This window comes from Microcaecilia unicolor, chromosome 5 (assembly GCF_901765095.1).
Source record: "Microcaecilia unicolor chromosome 5, aMicUni1.1, whole genome shotgun sequence".
NCBI classification, from domain to species: domain Eukaryota; kingdom Metazoa; phylum Chordata; class Amphibia; order Gymnophiona; family Siphonopidae; genus Microcaecilia; species Microcaecilia unicolor.
The window spans coordinates 118,355,268-118,382,025 of record NC_044035.1 but is presented as its reverse complement, the minus strand read 5'-3'; the positions used below and the strand labels follow the sequence as shown (position 1 = coordinate 118,382,025).

Here is a 26,758-nt window from a genome sequence, read left to right as displayed (position 1 = left end):
CTAACCTCTACAAAATGGCCAAGAGCAAGGAGCTGTCTAAGGATGTCAGGGACAAGATCATACACCTGCACAAGGCTGGAATGGGCTACAAAACCATCAGTAAGACGCTGGGCGAGAAGGAGACAACTGTTGGTGCCATAGTAAGAAAATGGAAGAAGTACAAAATGACTGTCAATCGACAAAGATCTGGGGCTCCACGCAAAATCTCACCTCGTGGGGTATCCTTGATCATGAGGAAGGTTAGAAATCAGCCTACAACTACAAGGGGGGAACTTGTCAATGATCTCAAGGCAGCTGGGACCACTGTCACCACGAAAACCATTGGTAACACATTACGACATAACGGATTGCAATCCTGCAGTGCCCGCAAGGTCCCCCTGCTCCGGAAGGCACATGTGACGGCCCATCTGAAGTTTGCCAGTGAACACCTGGATGATGCCGAGAGTGATTGGGAGAAGGTGCTGTGGTCAGATGAGACAAAAATTGAGCTCTTTGGCATGAACTCAACTCGCCGTGTTTGGAGGAAGAGAAATGCTGCCTATGACCCAAAGAACACCGTCCCCACTGTCAAGCTTGGAGGTGGAAATGTTATGTTTTGGGGGTGTTTCTCTGCTAAGGGCACAGGACTACTTCACCGCATCAATGGGAGAATGGATGGGGCCATGTACCGTACAATTCTGAGTGACAACCTCCTTCCCTCCGCCAGGGCCTTAAAAATGGGTCGTGGCTGGGTCTTCCAGCACGACAATGACCCAAAACATACAGCCAAGGCAACAAAGGAGTGGCTCAGGAAGAAGCACATTAGGGTCATGGAGTGGCCTAGCCAGTCACCAGACCTTAATCCCATTGAAAACTTATGGAGGGAGCTGAAGCTGCGAGTTGCCAAGCGACAGCCCAGAACTCTTAATGATTTAGAGATGATCTGCAAAGAGGAGTGGACCAAAATTCCTCCTGACATGTGTGCAAACCTCATCATCAACTACAGAAGACGTCTGACCGCTGTGCTTGCCAACAAGGGTTTTGCCACCAAGTATTAGGTCTTGTTTGCCAGAGGGATTAAATACTTATTTCCCTCTGCAGAATGCAAATAAATTCATATACTTTCCACAATGTGATTTTCCGGATTTAATTTGTGATGTGCTATCTCTCACTGTTACCAATAACCTACCCTTCAATTATGGGCTGCTCATGTCTTTGTCAGTGGGCAAACTTACAAAATCAGCAAGGGATCAAATACTTATTTCCCCCACTGTAATTAGGCTCTGGAACTCATTGTCAGTCGATGTGGTAAAAACACAGAGGCATCATGATTAAAGCTATACTGAATAGCATATTTTACTATTCAGCCAAATACGAGTACTGAAAAATATTATTCGGCCAAATGTGAATACCGAATATGAATAATGGACATTGAGCTTTAACTTAACAAATAATAAAAGACACAACGTGAAATCAGAGATCAAGTGCTTATTTCAGTAGGATTTAGCACAGTAGATCCCCGGATTATTCAAATTCAAATTTAAATCACTAGTCTGCCAAATAAGAATAATGTATTAAGGGCACTATTCAGGTCTGATACAAATCGAATATGATTATTCAGTACAGCCCTAATTATGATTTCCTTTGTTTTATTCTCTATTCTTAATCTTTTCTAGGATTCTGTTTTTTGGCTGCTGCCACACACTGAGCTGAAGATTCCAACTTATTGTCTATTATGATGTCTAGATCTTTTTTTCTGGACAGTGACTTCTATTGTGGAACCTAGCATTGTGTACCTATAATTAATAAATTCCAATTTGTGATGTCATTTGAGCATGCAAGTGTGCCTATCCTATAAATTAAAGCATGCAATTGGTGCCTAAATTTGAGCACCCTTTATAGAATTGTCTTTCACATTTTGAAATACATGCAAACAAATGCCAAATGTTTCTTCTAACTGCAATGTATGCATGTGTTAATATTTTTAGTCAGGTCTGATTGTGCCTATGGCTTTTACTGTAGATCAGTGGGTCTCAAACCTTGTCCTGGAGGCCCCCCAGTCAGTCAGATTTTCAGGATATCCACAATGAATGTGCATGAAAGAGTTTTGCATGCAGTGGAAGCAGTGCATGCAAATTTCTCTCGTGAATACTCATCCTGGCAGGACTAGGTTTGGATGGCCTTAATGCTAGAGTCCTTTTGTTAAAGTGTAGTGTCTCAAATTAAGCACTGTAATTTTCATGGCATCAGTTATTTGCTGTTCCAAAATTCTCTTTACAGACCACAGAATTTAAAGATTTCTATATCATCTTTATTTTCTCTCCTTTCCTTTTGCTTTAGACTCGAAGTGAAGCTGCCATGACAGTTTTAAGTGGTCATGTGGTCGTTTGTATTTTTGGAGATGTTACATCTGCACTGATTGGACTACGGAACTTAGTCATGCCTCTGCGTGCTAGCAACTTCCACTACCATGAACTCAAGCCCATTGTGTTTGTGGGTTCTTTGGAATACCTAAAGCGTGAATGGGAAACACTGCACAACTTCCCCAAGGTTTCAATCTTGCCTGTAAGTCCAAAGTGATATTATTGATGCCTATTCAAAGGCACCAAGTGGACAGAATCCTGTTGACTTTCATGTTAGGTTTTCTTTTGTTTAAATTTAGGCCTCAGGTCTTAACCCTTACCTTCACTGCATTTGTAGTAAACTGAGCCCTGTGAGACCTTATTAGGAGAAATTTGCAGCACTGTTGAGTCCCTTGTCAGAGATGAATATCATTTAAGATCAAAAGTAGTTGTGGCTTTATCTTCTGAATTCATGCACTTGAATGATGTTTGGAGTTTCATGATAGAAATTGCTTACGATATTACTAATATTTAGAAAACCTATGCATAACATTTTACACATGTGATTTATTTATATACAGAAGAAGCATTTAAAATCTACAGTGACAGTGTGGTTTACAGCATATACTTCCATATAAAAAATTATAAAGAGAAGGCTGATTCACTAGCTTAGGTCACAATACTGTTATTTGTATTCAAATTTTAAATAATACATATTACACTTAGGCGCTCATTGTCAAAGCACATAGATATCTTTAATTGGCAAAATAAAAAGGTCCAACTGCCAAAAACATCCAAATTAAAATTTTGTAATGGTAGAATTTGGACCTCCTACACTTCAGTTCATCCATATAGCAAGGGACATATATTGTGGACATGTTTTGAGTAGGACTATGGAGGCCCCATAATTAGAACATTTAACAGCGAAAATCAAACTGGATAAATGTCCAAGTCTAGAAAGAAGGCTATTTTTAGTTTAGATCTCTGTCATTCACGTTCAGAGTGCAAAAAGGTGCTCTGATTGAGCAACTGAACACTGGAGGGATTAAGGCATGACCGCTCATGAATCCCCCAGTGGTTGCTGTCCCACTCTCTCCCCCTTGAATGTGAAATCGGAAAAGAATACTAGGTTTTAGGACAGCATCAGGTATTATGGGCATTCTGAACAAAGCAGAAAGCAGGTCTGAGAAGTAGCCTAGTGGTCTGTGCATTGGATTGTAAACCAGGGGACCCAGATTTAATTCCCACTTCAGCTTTCTTTTTTTTTTTCCTTTAAACTGTGAGCCCTCCAGAAACAGACACATATGCCTTCTTTACCTAAATATTTATGATATTTGCAAACCTGAAGGCTATTGAGGTGGTATACAGTCAATTACAGTAGGTATTTCCTTGTTCCTGAAGAGCTCAGCATTTAAAATAAGAGTTGTAGGGGGAAGAATCGAACCCTGAGAGTTTTCCAGTAGAGATATATAGCGAAGGGGAGAGGTGGAGCGACCTGAGGAGAAGGGTGATATGAGTATCTCGGTTCAGGCAGAATATAAGACGTGCAGCAGAGTTCTGAATGGATTGAAGGGGGGATAGACGGCTAAGTGAGAGGCCAGTGAGGAGAAGGTTTCAGTAGTCAAGGCGAGAGGTAATGAGGGTGTGGATGAGAGTTCGGGTGGTGTGCTCAGAGATGAAAGGGCAAATTTTGCTGATGTTAAAGAGGTAGAAGCGACAGGTCTTGGCTGTCTGCTGGATATGCGCTGAGAATGAGAGGGAGGAGTCGAAGATGACTCCGAGGTTGCAGGCAGATGAGACGGGGAGGATGAGGGTGTTATCAACTGAGATCGAGAGAGGAGGAAGGGGAGAGGTGGGCTTTGGTGGAAAGACGATAAGCTCGGTCTTGGACATGTTCAGTTTCAGGTGGCGGTTGGACATCCATGCAGCAATGTCGGACAAGCAGGCCGATACCTTGGTCTGGGTCTCCACGGTGATGTCATCATAAAGATGATAGTGGAAACCATGAGATGAAATCAGTGAGCCTAGGGAAGAGGTGTAGATTGAAAAAAGAAGGGGTCCAAGGACAGATCCCTGGGGAACTCCTACAGAGAGCGGGATGGGGGTGGAGGAGGAACCATGAGATTGTACTCTGAAGGTGCGGTGAGAGAGATAGGAGGAGAACCAGGAGAGGACAGAGCCCTGGAACCCAAAAGAGGACAGTGTGGCGAGAAGTAAATCATGATTGACAGTGTCAAACGCGGCGGATAGATCAAGGAGGATAAGGATGGAGTAGTGGCCTCTCGATTTGGCAAGGAACAGGTCATTACAGACTTTAGAGAGTGCTGTTTCTGTCGAGTGTAGAGGGCGAAAACCGGATTGAAGTGGATCGAGGATGGCCTGAGAGGAGAGGAAATCAAGGCAACGGCTGGTAACGCCGCGCTCAAGTAGTTTGGAGAGGAAGGGTAGGAGGGAGATGGGGCAGTAGTTGGCGGGACAGGTAGGGTCTTTCTTATGCATTATTCTTTGCTATGCATCCTATACTGTTTATTGTAAGCCACATTGAACTCAAACTTGTTTGGGAAAATGTGGAATATAAATGTCACAAATAAATTAAAAATACCTGTTGTTACATTAAAAATATAATATGTGGGATGCTATCATTGGTGTACCGCAGGGGTCGGTTCTCAGGCTGGCTCTCTAACATCTTTGTGAGTGACATTTCAGAAGGGCTATCTGGTAAGGTTTGTCTGTTTGCTGATGATACCAAACTCTATAATAGGGTGGACACCCCGGATGGTGTGGATAGCATGAGGAAGGATCTAGCGAAGCTTGAAGAATGGTTCGATAATTGGCAACTAAGATTTAATGCTAAGAAATGCAGAGTCATGCACTTGGGTTAAAAGAATCCAGGGGAACTGTGCAATATAGGGGGTGAAGTGCTTCTGTGTATGAAAGAAGAGTGGGACTTGGGGTTGATTGTGTCTGATGACTTCAAGGTCTCCAAACAGGTAGAAAAAGTGACAGTCAAAGCCAGAAGGATACTGGCTGCATAAGGAGAGGGATGACCAGCAGGAAAAGAGGTGATAGTGTCCTTGTATAAGTGTTTGATGAGGCCCCATTTAGATTACTGTTTGCAATTCTGGAGACTGCACCTAAGGAAAGATATACACAGGATGGAGTCATTCCAGACGGCGGCTACAAAATTGGTAAATGATCTCGGTCAGAAAAATCTCTTATTTTTTCAAAAATGGGTACTTGCTAGATGTTTCTGTGCTCTGTGTATTTATCTTTTTGGTCCATTTTCAAAAACAAAATGTCCAAATGAAAAATGCACAAAATCAAGCCATTGGGATGTAGGAGGAGCCAGCATACTTAGTAGACTGGCCACACAGACATCCCAGGAGAGCAATGGGGCACCGCAGTGGAGTTCAAATAAATGTTCCCAGATACACATCTCACTGTTGCTCCCTTATGTTGTCTGCTGAGTCCTTCAAAACCCACCCAAACTCACTACCACCAACTGTTCACCACTACAATAGCCCTTATGGGTGAACATTTATTTATTGGGATTTATTAACAGCCTTTATGAAGAGATTCACCCAAGGCAGTGTACAGTATGTGGGTACAGTGGGTTTCTGATGAGTTTTGGAGGGCTCACAATTTCCAGCACAAGTGTAACAGGTAGGGGGAGGTATGGGCTTGGGTCCATCTGTTTGGAGTGCACTGCACCCACCACTAGACTACTCCAGTGTATACATGCTGCTCTAATTGACCTGAGCATACATAACATCTGACGCTGGCCTAGAGGCTGGTAAGTATTGTTTTTAATCATGTTTTGGGGGTGGTGGTAATGGGTTGATGATCATTAGGGGAGTAAGAAGAGGACATGCCTGATTCCCTCCAGTGGTCATATGGTCTTTAAGGCACTTTTTTGTGGCTTATTCTTTAATAAAAATAGATCTAGACCAAAATGTCCAACTTATAGCCCTGGATGTTTTCGTGTTGTTCCATTATGGCAAAAAAAATGTTCAAATGTTAGGAACACTCAGATCCCTCCCTTAACACACCCTGACATGCCCCCTTGTGATTTGAATGCACTTCTGATGGACTTAATAGAAAAATGTCTACAATTTGGTTTCAAAAATACCAATTTGGATGTCCAAATGCAGATTAATACCACTTTTTGGATTTTTTCTCTTTTTAAAATGAGCCCCGTGGAGGGGCATTTTCAAAAGGGACATCTAAGTTTTGATGAGGATGTCCTCAAAAAACATCCCCATCCAGGGGTGGGGAAACCTGTATTTTCGAAACAAGATGGACTTCCAGCTTTCTTTTCGATAATACGGTCAGGGACGTCCAAATCCTGAAATTTGGTCGTACTTAGAGATGGTCATTGCTAGACTTGGTCGTTTCTGATTTTCTGTGATAATCAAAACCAAGGATGTCCATCTCAGAAACGACCAAATACAAGCCATTTGGCCATTGCAGAAGCCAGTATTTCTAGTGCACTGGTCCCCCTGACATGCCAGGACAGCAACCGGGTACCCTAGGGGGCACTGCAGTAAACTTCAGAAATTGCTCCCAGGAACATAGCTCCCTTACCTTGTGAGTTGAGCCCCTCAACCCCCCCCCCCAAAAAAAAAAAACCCCACTACTCCCACCTGTACAACACTACAATAGCCCTTACAGGTGAAGGGGGACACCTAGATGTGGGTACAGTGGGTTTGTGGTGGGTTTTGGAGGGCTCGCTGTTTCCTCCACAAACGTAACAGGTAGGGGAGGATGGGCCTGGGTCCGCCTGCCTGAAGTGCACTGCACCCACTAAAACTGCATGCTGCTGTGATGGACCCGAGTATGACATCTGAGGCTGGCATAGAAGCTGGCAATCAATATTTGTAAAGATGTTTTTTGAGGGTGGGAGGGGGTTAGTGACCAGTGGGGGAGTAAGAGGAGGTCATCTGGTCATTTCGGGCATGTTTTAGTGCCAAGAAAAACACCACCAGGTAAAGTCATCCAAGTGTTTGTCAGGGACATCCTTGTTTCTTTTGATTATAGGTCGAGGACATCCTAGTGTTAGGCACGCCCAAGTCCCACCTTTGCTACGCCTCCAATACGCCCTCTTGAACTTTGGCCGTCCCTGCAATGGAAAGCAGTTGGGGATGTCCAAAATCAGCTTTATACCGATTATACCGATTTGGACGACCCTGTGAGAAGGACGTCCATCTTCCGATTTATGTTGAAAGATGGGCGTCCTTCTCTTTCGAAAATGAGCTCAATGGTGTACCAAGGGTGTCTAATGTTCTCTAATCATGAGTACAGTGGTCTATGAGGGCCAGTAGAGGTCTGAATTTCCAAATTAATAAGCTAGCTAGTTAATCTGAATCTCAGACCAAATGCATGCAGATGTGCCTGATGGGTATAGAATATGAGGGGGAAAGTTATCAACATGGGCTACTGTTAATATACTTTAACAACTGGCTCCCAAAATTTGGGCTTGGGTCCCATCCTGGTGACAGTGGCAGCAGCGGCACCTTCTGTGGTTTGGGCATCTACTTCCCCCTTGCACTTCTTCTCTCTCTCTCTTTTTATTATTCCCCCCCCCCCCCCCCCCCCCACAACCTGTCTTCTTTTACCGTGATTAATTTTTTAAAGCAGTGCTGCCTGGAAAACACCAGCAGGAGCAGGCTGCTTCAGCCAAATCCGGGGGTCCTCCTTCAGCCCTCAGGGGTGGGACAGACTGAAGGAAGGCCTTTGGGATTGGCTGAAGCAGCTTGTTCCTCTTAGAAGAAGATGGGCAAGAGGTAAGGGGGTGTGAGGAGAGAGAGCAGAGAGGTGCTGCTTTGGGGGGGCAGACACTGCAACATGGGGGGAGCAAGAAGGGAGACAGCCAGATACTGCATAGGGAGGGAGAGGGAGGGAGGGAGAGAAGTGCATCAAGAGGGGTAGGGAGGGAGAGAGGTGCTGCTTGGGGGGAGAGGTCAACCAGGAAGACAGACACTGCATTGTGTGTGAGAATTCCTGGCGTACTGCTCAGATAGAAACAAGTAGCAGGGAGTGGCAAGTAGTCCATTTATTTGGCTGGTGGGGCACGGCCTCCCTGCCAGCAAATGTATGCCTAGCATGCCCACATGGGGAGAGGGGGATAGAGAGAGGAATGCATTGCTCCCCCTAGTCCATCCTGGGCCTCCCAAATTGCAGGGCTGGCTATGACCACAGTGAGAGACTGTTGTTAACAATTTCCCAACACACCACTGTTTGCAGCCCTCAAAGACTACAGTTGTGCACCTCTCCTTTAATGTATGTTGTACTGTGAAGTAAATATCAAAATTGGAGCAAAAGTATTGCTTATCAAGTAAGGGTAAATAGTGCCATTTAACATGCTTATCTACGTATACATACATGTATGCATATATGTATTTGCTTTCAATGAGTTTCTGATAGCAGTTATCCAGTTATTTTTGTCAGAATAAAAATGTTACTCTTCTCTGTTTAAAATGTTCACTGTCTATCAATGTGAATCTGTGTGTTCCATGGCTGAAAGCTTTCCATCTTGCAACTGGAAGAAAGAGATATTTCAGGAATACCCTATGTAATATCCTGGCTGCTAGCATCTGCAACTTGATGATGACCTAAATCAAGGCAGTTTCAGGTTACAGATGAGATGTAGAATGCTGGCATTATTCTTCCAACTTCTTTGTTAGTAATAGCTTGACTGAGTATTGAGACTGAATTGAAAATGCTGCCATCAGCACCAGCTACCCTTTAGATTAGCACTCATCTCCTATTCCCTGGCACATTGTTAGACCAGCTTAATGTCAGAGCATAAAACAGATTCTTGTTAAATAATTTCCCAAAGCTCCTTCACAATCTTTAATTTGTTTTTCTCTCTTTTTTTTTCTCTGCCTTACTTTTTTTTTTCTCTCTGCCGAAGGGTACGCCATTAAGTCGGGCTGATTTAAGGGCTGTCAACATCAACCTCTGCGACATGTGTGTTATCCTGTCAGCCAATCAGAATAATATTGATGATACTTCGCTGCAGGACAAGGAGTGCATCTTGGCGTCACTCAATATCAAATCTATGCAGTTTGATGACAGCATTGGGGTCTTGCAGGCTAATTCCCAAGGTAAGGGCTGCCCTATAATACTTCCCTACAGTGCCTACAGGGGACAGGAACTAGCAAGAAGAATATCCCTCACTGGGTGATTCAAAGGTTGTTACATCAGCTTACTTGACACTTAAACCTGCTGATTGTGATAAGATTGCTTTAAAGAGACTTGCACATTATTTTTCAGCTATGAGAAAATAATCAATTGTTTAAAGAGTAGGTTGCTTTCCAATGTTTTTCATCTTTCCAAAACCATATTTTGTATATAATAACATAAGTTTAGAGAAAGTTGGAGTAGCATACACATTCTATGTAGTAAATATAGTAAACAAAATGATAATAAAATTATTGATCTTAAAACTATATGGGTTTTCCTTTATGCAATTAGTAGATCAGCTTTTCAAATGTCAGCTCTTGTACCTCCTAGCCCATCTGGTTTTAAGGGTAGCCACAATAAGTCTATATAAAATAGTTTTTCATTCATTGAGGCAGTGAATGCAAATATATCTCATACATGTTTGTGAATATTCTAAAAACTAGACTAGATAAGGGATACACAAGAGCCAGTTGAAATGCTGAACTAGATAAATGATGATATGATTATTAATCATGAAATCAATATTCAAAAGTGCGTATGCAGTTGGTCACAGTCCTGGTCACATTTTTTTTAAATTTCTGGTGGTTGAATGTATAACTGTGGACATCTTATTCAGAAAATATCCATCTATATATTTAAATAAGGGGAGGAGAGGGCAGAGAGAAGACAGGTAAAACAACAAAATTCAGCAACTGAAAATATATGGATCAATAGCGCCATTGAAAATATGTATAACATTCAAAGTATGTTCTAGAAGAAAAAAAGAAGTCAAATGAACCAGCCCATGACCATAAAATGAAATGTATTAAAACTGCAATCTTTGGCACTGGTGTGTCTTTGTTGTCTTAGCATTCAGTTGTTTGTAGCTGCCCGACATATTTCTGAAAACATAGCTTGCGTCTGGGGTACAATCAACTCTTGCTGGTAGAATATGTATCACACCTTAAAAGAAGCATTCAAAATGTCAAAGGTTGTCTATACTGGGCTCCAAGAGACTAGTATGTAGTGCTTCATAAAACAAGTAAAAAACATGTTGCTATTTTAATAAATTTCATTTCATGGCCACAGGCTGCTTCATTTCATTTTTGATGCGCATCCGATATGTACGTTCAAAAAATAATTTTTATTTTCGGATGCGTGTATCGGACACAAACCAAGTGGCATTTGACACACATGAGTGGAGGAGTAGCCTACTGGTTAGTGCAGTGGACTTTGATTCTGGGGAACTGAGTTCAATTCCCACTGCAGCTCCTTGTGACTCTGGGCAAGTCACTTAACCCGCCACTGCCCCTGGTACAAAATAAGTACCTAAATATATGTAAACCGCTTTGAATGTAGTTGAAAAAAACCACAGAAAGGCAGTATATTAAGTCCATTTGGTTACTTCTTTCTTCTGGAACTTATACTTGGCTGTGGCTTTTCTTGTGCCTCTTGTGGTTACTTCTTTCTTCTGGAACTTATACTTGGCTGTGGCTTTTCTTGTGCCTCTTGTTTCTCTGGTTAAGGGGCCCTTGTACAAAGGCATGCTGAAAAATGGTCTGCGGTAGTGTAGATGCATGTTTTGGGTGTGTGCAGAATCATTTTTCAGCGCACCTGTTAAAAAAATGCCTTTTTAAAACTTTTGCCGAAAATGGACGTGTGGCAAAATGAAAATTACCGCACGTCTGTTTTGGATCTGAGACCTTACCGCCAGCCATTGACGTAGCAGTAAAGTTTCACGCGGTAACCAGGCGGTAATAACCTACGCATGTCAAATGCCACTTGGTGCATGTCCGATATGTGTGTCCGAAAATAAAAATTATTTTTTGGACGTACATATCAGATGCGCGTAAAAAATGAAATTACCACAAGAGCTACACGGTAGCTGGGCAGTAACTCCATTTTGGCATGCGTTGGGTGCACGTAAACGCTTATGTGGCTTAGTAAAAGGGCCCCTACGTTTCATAGCACATAAAGTTAAAAGCTGGCTGCATTGCTGAATATTGACCTCCAGATGACTTTATTAAAGCACAAAAAAGTTTTCCAGCTTTTTAACTGGTGGATAACGCTTATGTTTCCTGGTTCTTATGACTTTAAGAAAAAAAATTTCAAAATAAAATATAGTGACAAAGTTTTTTTTGCTGAACTAAGCAGGTATTTTGCATAATTTCATATTGATTCTAAGAGGGTTACACAATGCATACTTTTTTGTGTTATGTAAACTCGGTATAGTTTCATTGGCATTACCCATTGTCTTTCTTCTAATGCTTTCCCCATCAGATGTGGAGGAACCCTATTGAAAACAGAATCTTCCAAGCTGCAGGATATAGAATTTGTTAACTTTATAAGAATAAGGACTCAGTATTGAAATGTTCTTTTCCACTGACCGGGCTATCCAATGATCTTAAGCAGCACTATCCGGCAGCACTGCAAATCATAGTTGGCTGCCCCAGGTCTATCAAAGTTGTGTGCTCTTTATAGAATAGCACTTAGAGCCCATTCCCATGCTCAAATTTGGGTGCTGGTATTTACACCAGCTGAAACCTGATGGAAATGCCACCACCCCATTCATTCAATCCATATGTAATCCCTAACACATATATTTTGTATCCCGTATTATATCATTCCAAGTAGTGATATCTTATACATGTTAATCCAACATTTAATTTGTTATTTTTTACATGTTTTAATATATTTATCTTTTCGGGGGTCTTCAGATATCAAATTCATTCCACCATATAGAGGATTTTTCCCCCAAATTCTTAATGGTGTGTTTCAATTCTTCATTGACCAACCCGATTTTTATGATTTTATTCTTATAAATATTATCTTATACTATCTAGTACTTAATATTACTTAGCTTCAGTTTCAGTTAATAGACAATGAAGCAGCAAATTTTCTTTCCATTCAAACCTCCGCCGACTTGGCCAGGTTTCGTTTGTACTTCGTCAGGGAAGAGGTTTGCATTGTATATTCACTTCCGTGTCCCAAAGAAAATGGCTGCCATTCTTTGGGACACGGAAGTGAATATACAATGCAAACCTCTTCCCTGACGAAGTACAAACGAAACCTGGCCAAGTCGGCGGAGGTTTGAATGGAAAGAAAATTTGCTGCTTCATTGTCTATTAACTGAAACTGAAGCTAAGTAATATTAAGTACTAGATAGTATAAGATAATATTTATAAGAATAAAATCATAAAAATCGGGTTGGTCAATGAAGAATTGAAACACACCATTAAGAATTTGGGGGAAAAATCCTCTATATGGTGGAATGAATTTGATATCTGAAGACCCCCGAAAAGATAAATATATTAAAACATGTAAAAAATAACAAATTAAATGTTGGATTAACATGTATAAGATATCACTACTTGGAATGATATAATACGGGATACAAAATATATGTGTTAGGGATTACATATGGATTGATTGAGAGGATTCCCCACACTATTAATTGGGTCTAATTAATAAGACCACCCCATTCATGGCATTTGGATGCAGAACTGGTAGTATTCTATAACATCATGCATAGATTTTTGAAATGCCCCTGGTCACAGCCTTTTAAAGTTGCATGCTAGAGAATTTAGACATGTGGTGATATAGAATAGTTCACAGGAAACTGCAGTAACTGATTATTAACTTCAATTTAACGCTAGTTATTGGCTTGTTAATTAATTAATTTTTGTGCGTATCTTTGATCTGCTTGCAAATTTCAGTGCCCGAATTTGGACACCATATAGAGAATCAGGGGAATAGAGTGTACAAAGAGGAGTTCACATGGGCAGAGCATATGGAGAAAAGGGCCGAGGGATGGCAATGGGGAGTCTTCTGAAAGGGAGGGTTGTGACGGGGAGAGCTTTCGAACCTCTCTATCCTGTTTTAGTAGTGTTTCCATTAATTTATTCACCACAGAGGTAAGATTAACTGTCCTGTAGTTCCCAACCTCCTCCTTACTTCCGCTTTTGTGGAGAGGGATCACATCCGCCCTTCTCTTGTCCTCCGGGACCACTCCTGACTTTAGAAAAGTCATGAAAAGGCCAGAAAGCAGAGCTGCCAGAACTTAAGTTCCTTCAGTACCCTTGGATGTGTCCCATCTGGTCCCATCACTTTGCCGTTTATCATATTTCTGTTATTATGATTGTTTTACAGTTCAGTTAAATGTGTATGTTTCTGATACAGTTTCATGTTAGTCTTAATATAGGATTCAATTTATCACCTCAAAGTTTACCTTATTTTTGTTCATTTTACTATTGTTATGCTGTTAACAGAATTGTAAGTTTTATGTCAAGCTGCACCTACTGTACATAGCCTTAGGGGAATCTTTTCAATAAAGGTTGTTATATGTTATGAAAGGAAAAGGAGTCAAAACTTGTTAAAAAAAAACATTGCTATATGTTCTGCTTTCTGCATGGCATATTCTGTAAGCAGGTTTGGTTTATTAAAAGAAAATTGCCATAAAATAAATTACAAATAAATATATTTCAATATTAGTTTTGTGGGGTCAGATTGAGAAAACAAAAAGAGGTGGTTATACCAGATAGTTATCAAAATAATTAAATAATGCACAGGAGATACATTTGAATACAGTGAAAGCAGCTTCAAATCATATGTAAATCTATCTCATTAATATTTATTATAGATATCCTGAAAACCAAACTGGCTAGAAGTTCCCCCTGCACAGGCTTGGGAACCATTGGTTTAGGAAAGCTGTGTTCAGAAAGAATTTGGATAGCTATACTTGTAGGGCATTCTCAACCATCTTGCCTAGGAATGAAAGTTTAAAAAACTGGTTCGTAGTTTTCTCGTGCATTTGGGTCTAGTTTGTTGTTTATTACATTGTGTGATTATTGATTGTTTTGAACAGTCACTTAGCTGACCTTCATCTATTGATAATTTCAAAATGGGCTGAAGGTACTTTACAAGCCTGGATTGTGTTTGACTAACTAGGAAAAACTCTAAAGATATGTATAGAGGTTGTCTCCTTTTTAAACAAACTGAAAATATAGAAATTAAGGAGATATCAAACCATGAGCATCAATGCATCTGATTGTGGAAAACCTCAATGTTGTTTATTGAAGAAAAGGCCTCGAGAAGCCCCCAGCCTAACTATAGCTTTGGGCAGTGGCGTAGCCAAGGGTGGGCCCGGGTGGGCCCAGGCCCACTCACTTTGGGCTCAGGCCCACCCAGCAGTAGCACATCTATGATGTGGCTGGCAGGGATCCCAAGCCCCACCAGCCGAAAACTCCCAACAACTGTTCCTCCTGCATACCTTGCAAATAGCAGATCTTCACCTGCGAGCAGCAACTGATACATACTGTTCGCACTGGCCCCACAGCCTTCCATCTGATGTAAAAAGGAAGTTGCATCAGAGGGAAGGCTGTGAGGCCAACATGAGCAGTGTGTATTAGTTGCTGCTCGTTGCCGATGAAAATCTGCTATTTAAAAGGTATGCGGGGGAGGAGGATGTTTGATAAACCATATGGCATACAGGCCAAAATCACTTGTGGGACAGGGCAAAGTTCTGCCCACCCATCTTGGGCCCAGGCCCACCCAAAATTGGATGTCTGGCTACGCCCCTGGCTTCGGGGACTGGACTTCCTCGTCATTGGCCAAAAAAACCTCTTTTGTGCAACTTGTCTATTAAAGTAAATTAATTAGCAAAGTTACTTAGCTTTCATAAATTGTTATTTTTTGCTCGTGCGGGTCTTTCTTTACACCATGACCATGACCTCCATCAGAAGCCAGTGAAGAGCAGCAAAAAATGAAGTTATCCTATCAAATTTTTAAGGGCATAGATCAACTAAATGACGTGCTTCTATGCATGAAAAAGAGCAGGACTTAGGAGTGATCATATCTGATGATCTTGAAGTGGACAAACAGGTAGAAGAGACAATGGTAAAGTCCAGAAAGGTGTCTGAGTACATAGGGAGTGGAATGGCCAGCAGGAGGTGATAGTGCCTCTGTATAAGTCTCTGGTGAGACTTCATTTAGAGTACTTTGTACAATGATATAAATGGGTAGAGTCAGTCCAGAGGGCAACTACTAAAATGGTCAGTAGTTTTTATCATGTATGTAGTTTGCATGAAAGATAAAAGAGGGGAGATATGATAGAGATATTTAAATACCTCTGTGTTCTAAATGCACAAGAAGCAGATCTCTTGCAACTGAAAGGAAGCTGTGGAATGAGGGGGCATAGGATGAAGGTGAAAGGTGATAGGGATAATCTAAACAAATATTTCTATAAGGAAAGTATAGTGGATATGTGGAAGGGCTTCCCACTGGAGGTGGTGGAGATGAGGACTGTATCAGAATTCAAGAAAGCATGGGACAACATAGAGGATCTCTAAGGGATAGGAAAGATTAGTAGAGAGTAGTAGTTAGAATGGATGGATGGATGGATGGATAGAATGGATAGGTCCAGGACTTTTTTTGAGGGGGTACTTGGGGGTACTGAGTATCGGCACCTTTTCCATTGTCTGCTAAAATTGATCCATGGTCCCCAAGTTTTAATGAAAGATCTCAGGCTCTTCACACCAATTCTGCCTTGTCATGGACCCTGTGACTGGTTGTAGGGGGCCTGGCTATTGAGGGGTGGCTTTCTCAGTGATCACCTCACCCCTGAAAGGTGGCCTGGCATATGAGTACCGGCACCTTTTTTGCTAGAAAAAATGCACTGGATAGGTCATATGGCCTTTGCCATCATTTTCGCTGTTTCTATGATCATTCATGTGAATGCAGGCAAATTTTAGAATGTCTGTCTTAGAGTGCTCCACTATTATTTCTGATATAGCATTCAGAAAACTTTGCAGGACTCCCTCAGTGTCAAATGATGGGTAATTTTCTAAGAAAGTTCCATATTCTATAGCCTGCAGGAATAGGGCTATTCCTATTCCTTCAAGTTCTCAAGCAAGCTCAGTGGTTGTATTAAATATTTGGTGCTGTTCCTCCTCCTTGTTTGTTTGTTCTTATGATATATGAGAATCTTGTGGACAGTTTTGAAGGAAGTAGAGGATGTCAGCATTCTGTGTTTAGGCTCTCCTAGGCCTAGAATTTGGGGGATTCATCTGTTAGCAAATAATGTAATTGATCTATCTTGCGGATCCAACAAGAGTTAAAGAGAAACAGTTTGCAGGTGTCAGCTTGTATTTTGTTTGTGTCTGTTGCATGCGGGGCCACCCTGTGGAAGAGATGATACATCTTTGGGTCTTAGTTGTTTGCTGGGCTTAGAAGTATAGTGGCATATGTATACATACTGGCCGGTGATTGTATCAGTGTGGATGACTTTAGGGGGAGTTTCTTTAAAAGGTTTTTGCAAAATATATATCTTAGATAATCAATGATTGTTTTATGAGGTACCCTGGCACACAGCCTGTTTGTCATACAGTGAGGATTCTAGCAGGACTAGGAGACAGCTCTTTGAATCTAACCTGTCTGATATTGTGTAGCTTTGTTTATTTGACATCTGTTATGGGGATGGTAATTTGCCTTCAGGAGCTTTTCCCTATACAGGTAAATCTGACGCTTACCTTGTGAATACCAAGATTCAAATGAGTCTACATTTTCAGTGTGTACTGCAACCTCTTGTCACTCTTAGTTTCACAGAAAGGTGTACCCTTTATGAATATAAGAAAAGCAATTCTAGGTCAAATCCATGTCAATCGAATCCAGGATCCTTGTCTCTGACAGTGGCCAGTCCAGGTCACAGATACCTGACAAATCCCATAAAGTAGATCTATTTCTCACAGCTCATTTCCAGGAATGAGCAATGGCTCCCTCAGGTCTACATGGCCAATCTCTGTTGAATCCAGCTATGTTAATTTCCTTGATCACATCCTATAGCTTAATAATGTACTGATTTAAAAAAAAAAAAACTTGCTCAATTTTGTTTTCAATCTGCTCATCATTAGTTTCATGGAGTATCCTATTACTTAACTATCTTTTTAAATAGACAAAGAGCTTTCACCTACTGTACTATTTAACTATTTTCTAAACAGACAAAACAGAGCTTTTAGTTAATCTTCTGCTTATCTTACATACAGGTAATATTCTGCCTAACTAACATACGGGTCAATATTCAACTGGTACTGGTGAGAATATTTGTGAACACTGACTGCTGTCAGTTAAGTTGGACCTGGATATTCTATGCTGGAGCATGTCTGGGCATGGGACAGAAGTGAATATCTGGATCAGCAGTGGTACACAGAAGTTATGTGGGTTCAGTTGATATTCAATACTAACTGATAAAAGCTAGGACTGCTAAAAGATTTGGACTTCCATACTTACAGTCACTGACTCAGATTGGTAGAAGCCTGATTTTAAATACATTATAAGTGCTGTTTATTTTTTTGAGTTTGTATTTTATAGTAGGTTTATTTATTTATTGGGATTTATTAACCACCTTTATGAAGAGATTCATCCAAGGCAGTGTATAGCAGGTACAATTTAATATAAAACTTACAATTTTGTTAACAACATAACAATAGTAAAATTACCATGAATAATCATAAATACAATAAGTGAGGCAAACTTAAAAAACGTAGATTGAAAACATAGATTAAAAATATATATATTTAACAGCACTAGAATTCAAATACCAGAGATATAATATAATGTTAGCATAATACTAATGATACACCTAATAAGAATGCATCAGAACATTCAACTAACATAGATATGATGTTAAAGAATTTCTACAATACAGTTTACCATATAGCTGAAGGACCAGATATATGAGGGGAACTAGGTGCATGCTACAGAGTCAGTTGGGATAATTTGATGGTTATCTAAACTCAAGGCAAGTTTGTTGTATAGTTAAGCAAGACATAAGGAACTGATCTAAGTTGCAGTGTGTGTAGCAAGCTAGTTCAGGTGCAGAATGAGTGTATAGTCAGTCACCCTATGTTTTAAAGGCTTGGGAGAAGAGCCAAACTTTCACCTGCTTCCTGAAGTAGAGGTAGTCTCAAGTTATACGTAGCCCCTCTGGGAGAAATTCCAGAGTGTGGGATCTACTCCTTGAGAGGACCTTAGAGTGTGTAAAGTGCTAACTTATTCTTTAAGTACTCTGGCCCATTTTGTCTGAGGACCTTGAAAATCAAACATAGAGTTTTAAATTTAGCCCTGTGAGGTACTGGTAGCCAGTGTAGCTTTTGCAGGAAGGGTGTAATGTGATCACGCCACTTGCAGCCTTCTATCAGCTGTGCTGCAGCATTCTGAATTAGTTGCAGCTGATACAAACTCTTTTTGTTTTGGCCGTAGTTTAGTTGTGAAATTATCATGGCATGGACCATTGTGGTCAGAGAGATTTTGTAGCTGCTGTAGGTAATAGAGACAATTTTTGAAGGTTGTTTGAAATTGTGTGATCAAACTGAGTGATGAGTCTAGCAGTATCCCAAGATTCCTGAACTGTGATTTAAGGAGAGCTCATACTTCCCAAAAGGTATTTTGAAGTCCGGTATTTGTCCACATGTTTGATATCCAAAGAATCTCTGTTTTTATTTGGGTTCAAGCAAAGTTTGTTGTTTGCCTATTCCTGGGTTGCGATTAGGCAGTCAGTCAGTTTACTCAGAGCTGTAGGTAGATCTGGTTCAATGGGTATGAGTAGTTGCACATCACTACTACTACTACTACTACTACTTAACATTTCTAAAGCGCTACTAGGGTCAAGCAGTGCTGTACAATTTTTAAACAATAATTTTTAACAAGGAAGGACAGTCCCTGCTCAAAGGAGCTTACAATCTAAAGGACAATCTAAAGGACAATTATGCAGTAAATCAAATGGGGCAGTATAGGTTTCCAGAATAGAGGTAGGTGGTTATGTGCGGAAAGCTACGGTGAAGAGGTGGGCTTAAAGTAAGGATTTGAAGATGGGCAGGGAGGGGGCTTGGCGTATGTGCTCAGGAAGTTTATTCCAAGCATAGTGTGAGGCGAGACAGAAAGAGCGGAGCCTGGAGATATGATAGAAGTGTATAAAATAATGAGTGGAATGGATCGGGTGGATGTGAAGCGACTGTTCACGCTATCCAAAAATACTAGGACTAGAGGGCATGAGTTGAAGCTACAGTGTGGTAAATTTAAAACGAATCGGAGAAAATTTTTCTTCACCCAACGTGTAATTAGACTCTGGAATTCATTGCCGGAGAACGTGGTACGGGCAGTTAGCTTGACGGAGTTTAAAAAGGGGTTAGATAGATTCCTAAAGGACAAGTCCATAGACCGCTATTAAATGGACTGGAAAAATTCCTCATTTTTAGGTATAACTTGTCTGGAATGTTTTTACGTTTGGGGAGCGTGCCAGGTGCCCTTGACCTGGATTGGCCACTGTCGGTGACAGGATGCTGGGCTAGATGGACCTTTGGTCTTTCACAGTATGGCACTACTTATGTACTTATGTACTTATGGAGTTGGCGGTGGTGGAGAAGGGTACCGATAGAAGGGATTTGTCCTGTGAGCAGAGGTTACGGGTAGGAACGTACGGGGAGATGAGAGTAGAGAGGTAATGAGGGGCTGCAGATTGAGTGCATTTGTAGGTTAGAATGAGAAGCTTGAACTGTATATGGTATCTGATCGGGAGCCAGTGAAGTGACTTGAGGAGAGGGGTGATGTGAGTATATCGGTCCACGCGGAAGATAAGACGTGCGGCAGAGTTCTGGACGGATTGAAGGGAGGATAGATGGTTGAGTGGGAGGCCAGTGAGTAGTAGGTTGCAATAGTCAAGGCGAGAGGTAACGAGAGAGTGGATGAGGGTTCGGGTGGTCTGTTCGGAGAGAAACGGGCGAATTTTGCTAATACTATAGAGAAAGAAGCGACAGGTCTTGGCTGTTTGTTGGATATGTGTAGAAAAGGAGAGGGAGGAGTCAAAAATGACTCCGAGGTTGCGGGCTGATGAAACGGGAAGGATGAGGGTGTTGTCAACCGAGATGGAGAGTGGAGGGAGAGGAGAAGAGGGTTTGGGTGGGAAGACAATGAGCTCAGTCTTAGCCATGTTCAGTTTGAGGTGACGGTTGGACATCCAGGCAGCACTGTCGGATAGGCAGACCGATACTTTGGCCTGGGTTTCCGCCGTGATGTCTGGTGTGGAGAGATAAAGCTGGGTGTCATCAGCATAAAGATGGTATTGGAAACCATGAGATGAGATTAGCGAGCCCAGGGAAGAGGTGTAGATTGAGAAGAGAAGGGGTCCAAGGACAGATTGTTGAGGAACACCAACAGAGAGTGGGATGGGGGTGGAGGAAGATCCATGAGAATATACCCTGAAGGTACGTTGGGAGAGATAGGAGGAGAACCAGGAGAGGACGGAGCCCTGGAACCCGAATGAGGACAGTGTGTCAAGGAGTAAGTTGTGATTGACAGTGTCAAAAGCAGCGGATTAGTCGAGGAGGATGAGGATGGAGTAGTGACCTTTGGAACTGGCAAGGAGTAGGTCATTACAGACTTTAGAGAGTGCCGTTTCTGTTGAGTGAAGTGGGTGAAAACTGTTGGAGCGGATCGAGGATGGCATGGGAGGAGAGAAAATCAAGGCAGCGGCTGTGGACGGCGTGTTCAAGTATCTTGGAGAGGAAGGGTAGGAGGGAGATGGGGCAGTAGTTGGAAGGGCTGGTAGGGTCTACTGATGGTTTTTTGAGAAGTGGTGTAACTACAACGTGTTTGAAGGTGTCGGGGACAGTTGCAGTGGAGAGAGAGAGGTTGAGGATGTGACAGATGGAGGGAGTGACAGTAGGAGAGATGGTGTTAAGTAGATTGGTGGGGATGGGATCAGAGGAACAGGTGGTGCATTTCAAGCAGGAGAGAAGGTGGGCGGTTTCCTCCTCGGTGATATCAGGAAAAGAGGAAAAGGAGGCCTGGGTTGGTTGATTGAGGGAGTGGGTTAAAGAGTGAAGAGGAGGAGGTGGCTTGGTAGTGAATTCAAGGTTGATCTTCTGCACCTTGTCGCGGAAGTAGTCAGCCAGTGATTGAGGAAAGAGTGAGGGGGTGGGTGGGAGCGGAGGGCACTTTAAGGAGGGAGTTAAGGGTGGCGAAGAGACGATGAGGGTCGGAGCTGAGAGAATTAGTCAAATGGGTATAATAGTCCTGTTTGGCAAGGAAAAGGAAGGACTGGAAGGAGGATAGCATGAATTTGTAGTGAATGAAGTCGGTATGGGTGCGAGATTTCCTCCAAAGACGTTTGGTAGATCTGGAGCAAAAGCGAAGGTAACGGATGCAAGGGGTCATCTAGGGCTGGGGATTAGTATGCTTAGTGGGATGGGAGACAGATGGTGCCAGGGTATCCAGAGCAGAGGAGAGAATGGCATTGTAAGCAGAGACAGCCTTGTCGACAGACTCGGAAGATGCAATGGATGGGAGGAGGTTAGAGATAATAGAGGACAGGGTGGGAGGGTCAATGGCCTGGAGATTCCTGAAAGCAGTGGTTAGTGTTGGGCGAGGTTGAGGGGAAGGGTGATGAAGTGTGAGTGTGATTAGGTGATGATCAGAGAGAGGAAGAGCTGAGGCGCAGAAATTGGAAGGTGAGCAGGTAGAGGAGAGGATGAGGTCAAGACAATGGCCAGATTGGTGAGTAGGGGTGGTAGAACATACCTGGAGGTTGAAGGAGGATGTTAGAGTGAGGAATTGAGAAGCGTAGGAGTTGGATGGGTTGTCAGCATGTATGTTAAAATCACCAAGAATGAGGGATGGAGATGAGGGTTCAAGAAAGACAGAGAGCCAAGCATCGAAGTCGGTAAGGAAGGAAGAAAGGGACTTATCAGGGGGGCGGTAAATGACTGCAACTCTTAGTGGCATCGAGTAGAATATCATCAGCATAAATATAGAATTGTGTGTCCATTGACCGAAGCAGCTCAGCCAGAGGCTTCTTGAGGTAGATATTAAATAAAATGGGAGACAGTATAGATCCATGTAGCACCCCACCGTCCAGTGCCCAAGGTGATGATGTGCTGTTTAGCCAAGTGGACACTGACACTGAACGATGCTGGTACCCACATAAGTTACAGAACTGCTCTGGCTCTCCTCAGACAGTGCCATGGCTGCCAGAGGGCATATTCAGCAGCACTGCCCACTTAAGTGCCTCCAAATATCCCCTCTTGAGGCACTCAGCATGATTTAGCAATCAAGAGCCTCTTCTGCCTAGTTAAATCATTTTGAATATTGGGCCCATAGAACGTATCACTTTTTACCCCAAATCTCTCTTGTCCGCAAGTTTTAAGACTCAATTTCCCAGCAGTTAAATACTCACAAGTGGTCATGCCCTACCAGCAGTGCTAGTTCCTAACTCAGCCCTGTCAAGACCACTGGTAGTGTGCCAGTCCCAGTGTAGTTTCTCTGGCCGATGGTGCGTTAGCCACCAAGTATGTCATCTACTCCAGTGTCAAGGACTCGGAGGAGATAGGACTTTGCCACTTTGTCCTCCTACATTTCTGTGCCTCTGGAGTGCTCTTCTCGCCTCTAGTGCAGTTGTAGCTGGCTACTGCCCCTACCAATGATGACATCATCTGCCTTCAGGTTTTAGGGTGGGAGAATCACTGAAAACAGGGAGGAGTCACAATTAACCAGCTGTAGCAGTTACTTTATCCTGATGCTTCTCTCCGCCTCTGGAGTGGCATCTCTTCCTTCCTGCATGATTCTACTGGCAAGAGCACTCCAGAGGTATGACTGGAAGCTAAGGAGAAAAGCTATCCTATGGAAGCCTTACTTTTGCAATTATGTTTTCATCTGTTATGCGAACAGATGGCCTAGCTAAGAAGTTGCAAGGGACAGATCATAGAATATTAACAAAAAAAGAAAAAAATTGTCCGAAAGTGAAACAACTCAGCAGGAGTCTCAACATTGCAAGGTTATAATTTTATTGCTTCTATGCTTTCCCAATAGCTCTAGCAATCAGGCTAAATTATCATACTTTCAAGGGTCATTTTTTCCCTGAAGGTCAGCATCTTATAATATTGCAGTTGATTGTATCATAGCAACAACTTTCCTCTGGTCAGCAGTATAGCATAGCTTTCTCTTTCTCCGCCTCAGCACCTCTCCTTCAAATTATGTAAGTTAACAAGGCTCATTTACAAACCTGGATGAAAATTCAGGGGTAGGAGCAGAAATGTGCTGCACTGTACCTGAGTGATAAAAACACCAGTGGCCCAAAATTAATGAACTGCAGAACAGTTTGTGTAAACAAATATATCATCGCAGATGCAATAAATTGCATTGTCAACTTTCTCTGTGCTGTTTATGAATAGGTGGGGAATGTCCTAATCTGAACAAATTTGTAAGCTAACCCTCAAATTTGGAAAAAGAAAATGTGGCCACACTTGCCCCTGGTTTCAGCAATGGTAAATTTAGAGCACACAAAACCCCTGTGTAGGTAGCTACTGCTGTTGGACTAAGGGGTCCTTTTACCAAGAGGCAGTAAAAGGACTCCTGTGGTGGCATCGGCACGAGAGTTTGCTACACCGTTAAAACTGCGCACTAACTGTGAAAATACCACAAAGCCCCTTAACGCAGCTCTGTATTATTAGCCATTAACGCTGTTTAAACTGGGAATTAAGGAGCCGATATTCAGACTACGGCTAACTCCCATGGTTGGCAGTAAGATTAGATAGTAAATGCCAGACCATTTCTGGTGACCGGAATCAGTATTACCTTGTCCTGTTCAGGGCCTAAGTTAGCCTAACTAATGATTCAGAGTTAGCTAAGGCCTCTAGGAGATAATGAAGCAGCTCTGACACCTCCTTCCCCCCCCCCCCCCCCCCCCCCCGGCTGATCCTTTGTGATGTCAGGGTAGGTATTATTGTACTACAAAAATCTACTGCTGTTAGGAAATGGACATGGGACCAAAGAAAGGAACCCAGAACCAGAAAAGAGGCTAAAGCGCACATCTGATATCTGAGGACCATAACTGACATCCGGCATTGAATATCTGTTTGCTTTGGGCCAGTTTAAACTTAATCAGCTAAGCCAATATTCAGCGCTGGCCAGATTTGGCTGCCAAATGTAGCCAGCGATGTGCTGAATATTCACAGCTAGCCAGTTATATTGTGTGATATAGCCAGTTAGCTGCTATGCGCGTGCTGCAAATATTCAGCAGGAGATAACTGGCTATTCCATGCTAAATATTTGCGGATAGCCAGTTAAGTGCTATTTAAGTGTCCAGGAGCCATTCCTAGCTGGTTAAATAATGCTGAATATTGGGGGGTAAGTACTTAATTCAGTTTAGTAAAAGGGTCTCTTAGTGTATGCTAAATTGACTTAATGTACATTAACTTACATATTAATATACAGGAAGTTGATTAATGTGTGAAAAGGTTCTAACACATTAACTTAAAAAAAAAATGAATGTGAGAAATGAACTGAAAAAATGTCCCTAAATCAGACAAAAAAACCCGGACACAAACCAATACTAAACCAAAAATGTGTGCCATATGCACATACCAAAATTACCCACAACCATCTAGGATGGTAATATTAGTAAAACAACTCTAGTTTTTAGAAGAATTATATTGGGGAAGACCATGTTTAGACAGGTTACTGTTAACATACCCCCCCCCCCCCCCTATTTACGAAGCCATGCTAGCGACTGCTGTGCGCTAATGCCGACATAGCCCATTCACTTTGAATGGGCTGTGTCGGCATTGCCGTGTGGCATTGGGGGGATAATTTGTTATTGTCAGGTTCATGTAATCTATTTTGTACAGATTATATTATTATTGGCCACCTTGAATAGCTTACATTAATGTAAGATTAAATTAACTTAATACAGAATGACTTATGGAATCCTTGAATAAGCTTATGTATTGTTGCACTAATGCCATTAACATGCATTATTAATACATGGGCCCATTGAGGGGCATAATCGAAAGGGGCGCCCATGTTTTCCTGAGGACAACCTCGCACTGCACCCACTAAAACTGCTCCAGGGACCTGCATACTGCTGTGATGGAGCTGGGTATGACATTTGAGGCTGGCATAGAGGCTGGCAAAAAATATTTATAAACTTTTTTTTTAGGGGTGGGAGGGGGTTGGTGACCACTGGGGAGTAAGGGGAGGTCATCCCCGATTCCCTCTGGTGGTCATCTGGTCAGTTCAGGCAACTTTTTGAGGCTTCATCGTAACAAAAAATGGACCAAGTAAAGTCGCCCAAGTGCTCGTCAGGGAAACCCTTCTTTTTTCCATTATCGGTTGAGGACGCCCATGTGTTAGGCACGCCCCAGTCCCGCCTTCGCTACGCTTCTGACATGCCCCCGTGAACTTTGGTCATCCCTGCGACAGAAAGCAGTTGAGGATGCTCAAAATCAGCTTTCGATTATGCTGATTTGGGCGACCCTGGGAGAAGGACGCCCATCTCCCGATTTGAATCGAAAGATGGGCGCCCTTCTCTTTCGAAAATAAGCCTGATTGTGTAAAATGGGACCTGAAGTACATAGCTCACATTAATACATGTTAGTGTGTGGTTACCTCATAGAATGCTGTGGTAAATCTAACCTGTTTGGTTTTTAGAATTCCAACTGGTAGGGATTATACTAATCCACCTTGAAAAGGCGACTATAGATTTTTTAAATCTTTATTTTAATTTTTTGGGATTTATAACATCATTAAGTACACAACATGTGCAACATGTGTTGTTCCAAGAAATTCCTTTCACTGTATGAACCCCCCTTTCCCACATGACTCGAAGTAGAAGATACAAATTTCAAATTAGAATTTTAAATTAAAGTTTCATGCCACCTTATGCAAATGAAGGTGCATAAACTTTGGGCAGTAACACAGTCCTCCTTCCCTTTCAAGATAGGTATTAGCACTGATTTGTAAATATGATGCTAGTGTTAATGCCAGCAATAAGGGCATGGTGTTCTAACACTTTTTAATAATCTGCTATATGCCAAAAGTCAACCCAGTTCTTCTTACCGAGAATGTGAAATCCTTAGCAAAAGGATATTACTGAAAGGTAATTGAGTCTTTAAATTGATTTTTCTTTATGTTTGTTGGTTTGTTTTATTTTTGTTTTTAGAGGTAGGTGAGAAGGTGCTGGAAGTGGGTGATTATAGCAGATTGTTTTATTTATTTTTTTCTTTTGCCATTCTTTGTTACGTCAAGGGGTCTATCTGCTTGTGCATTCATTTCCTGAAAAGATCATATCAAATAGGGCAAGCACATGATCCATCATCCATTGATGTCATAGTTAATCTACAAGATACCTGCAATTTTATAGTCCCCTGTTTCCATTACAGATTCATAGTAATATTTGTAAAAATGTGTTATTATCTTGACTACAGACATCTGGTATGTAGGTATAG

At 41.9% G+C, this 26,758-nt stretch overlaps 1 protein-coding gene across 1 annotated transcript in view; it reads left to right on the top strand.

The window, feature by feature from the left end:
- KCNMA1 (potassium calcium-activated channel subfamily M alpha 1) overlaps window positions 1–26,758 on the top strand; it is a 1,310,561-nt gene that overhangs the window by 1,196,023 nt on the left and 87,780 nt on the right. The window contains exons 21-22 of the mRNA XM_030203235.1: window positions 2,320–2,544; window positions 9,235–9,427. Coding sequence (XP_030059095.1) covers window positions 2,320–2,544; window positions 9,235–9,427 — 418 coding nt within the window. The remainder of the gene's footprint in view (window positions 1–2,319; window positions 2,545–9,234; window positions 9,428–26,758) is intronic.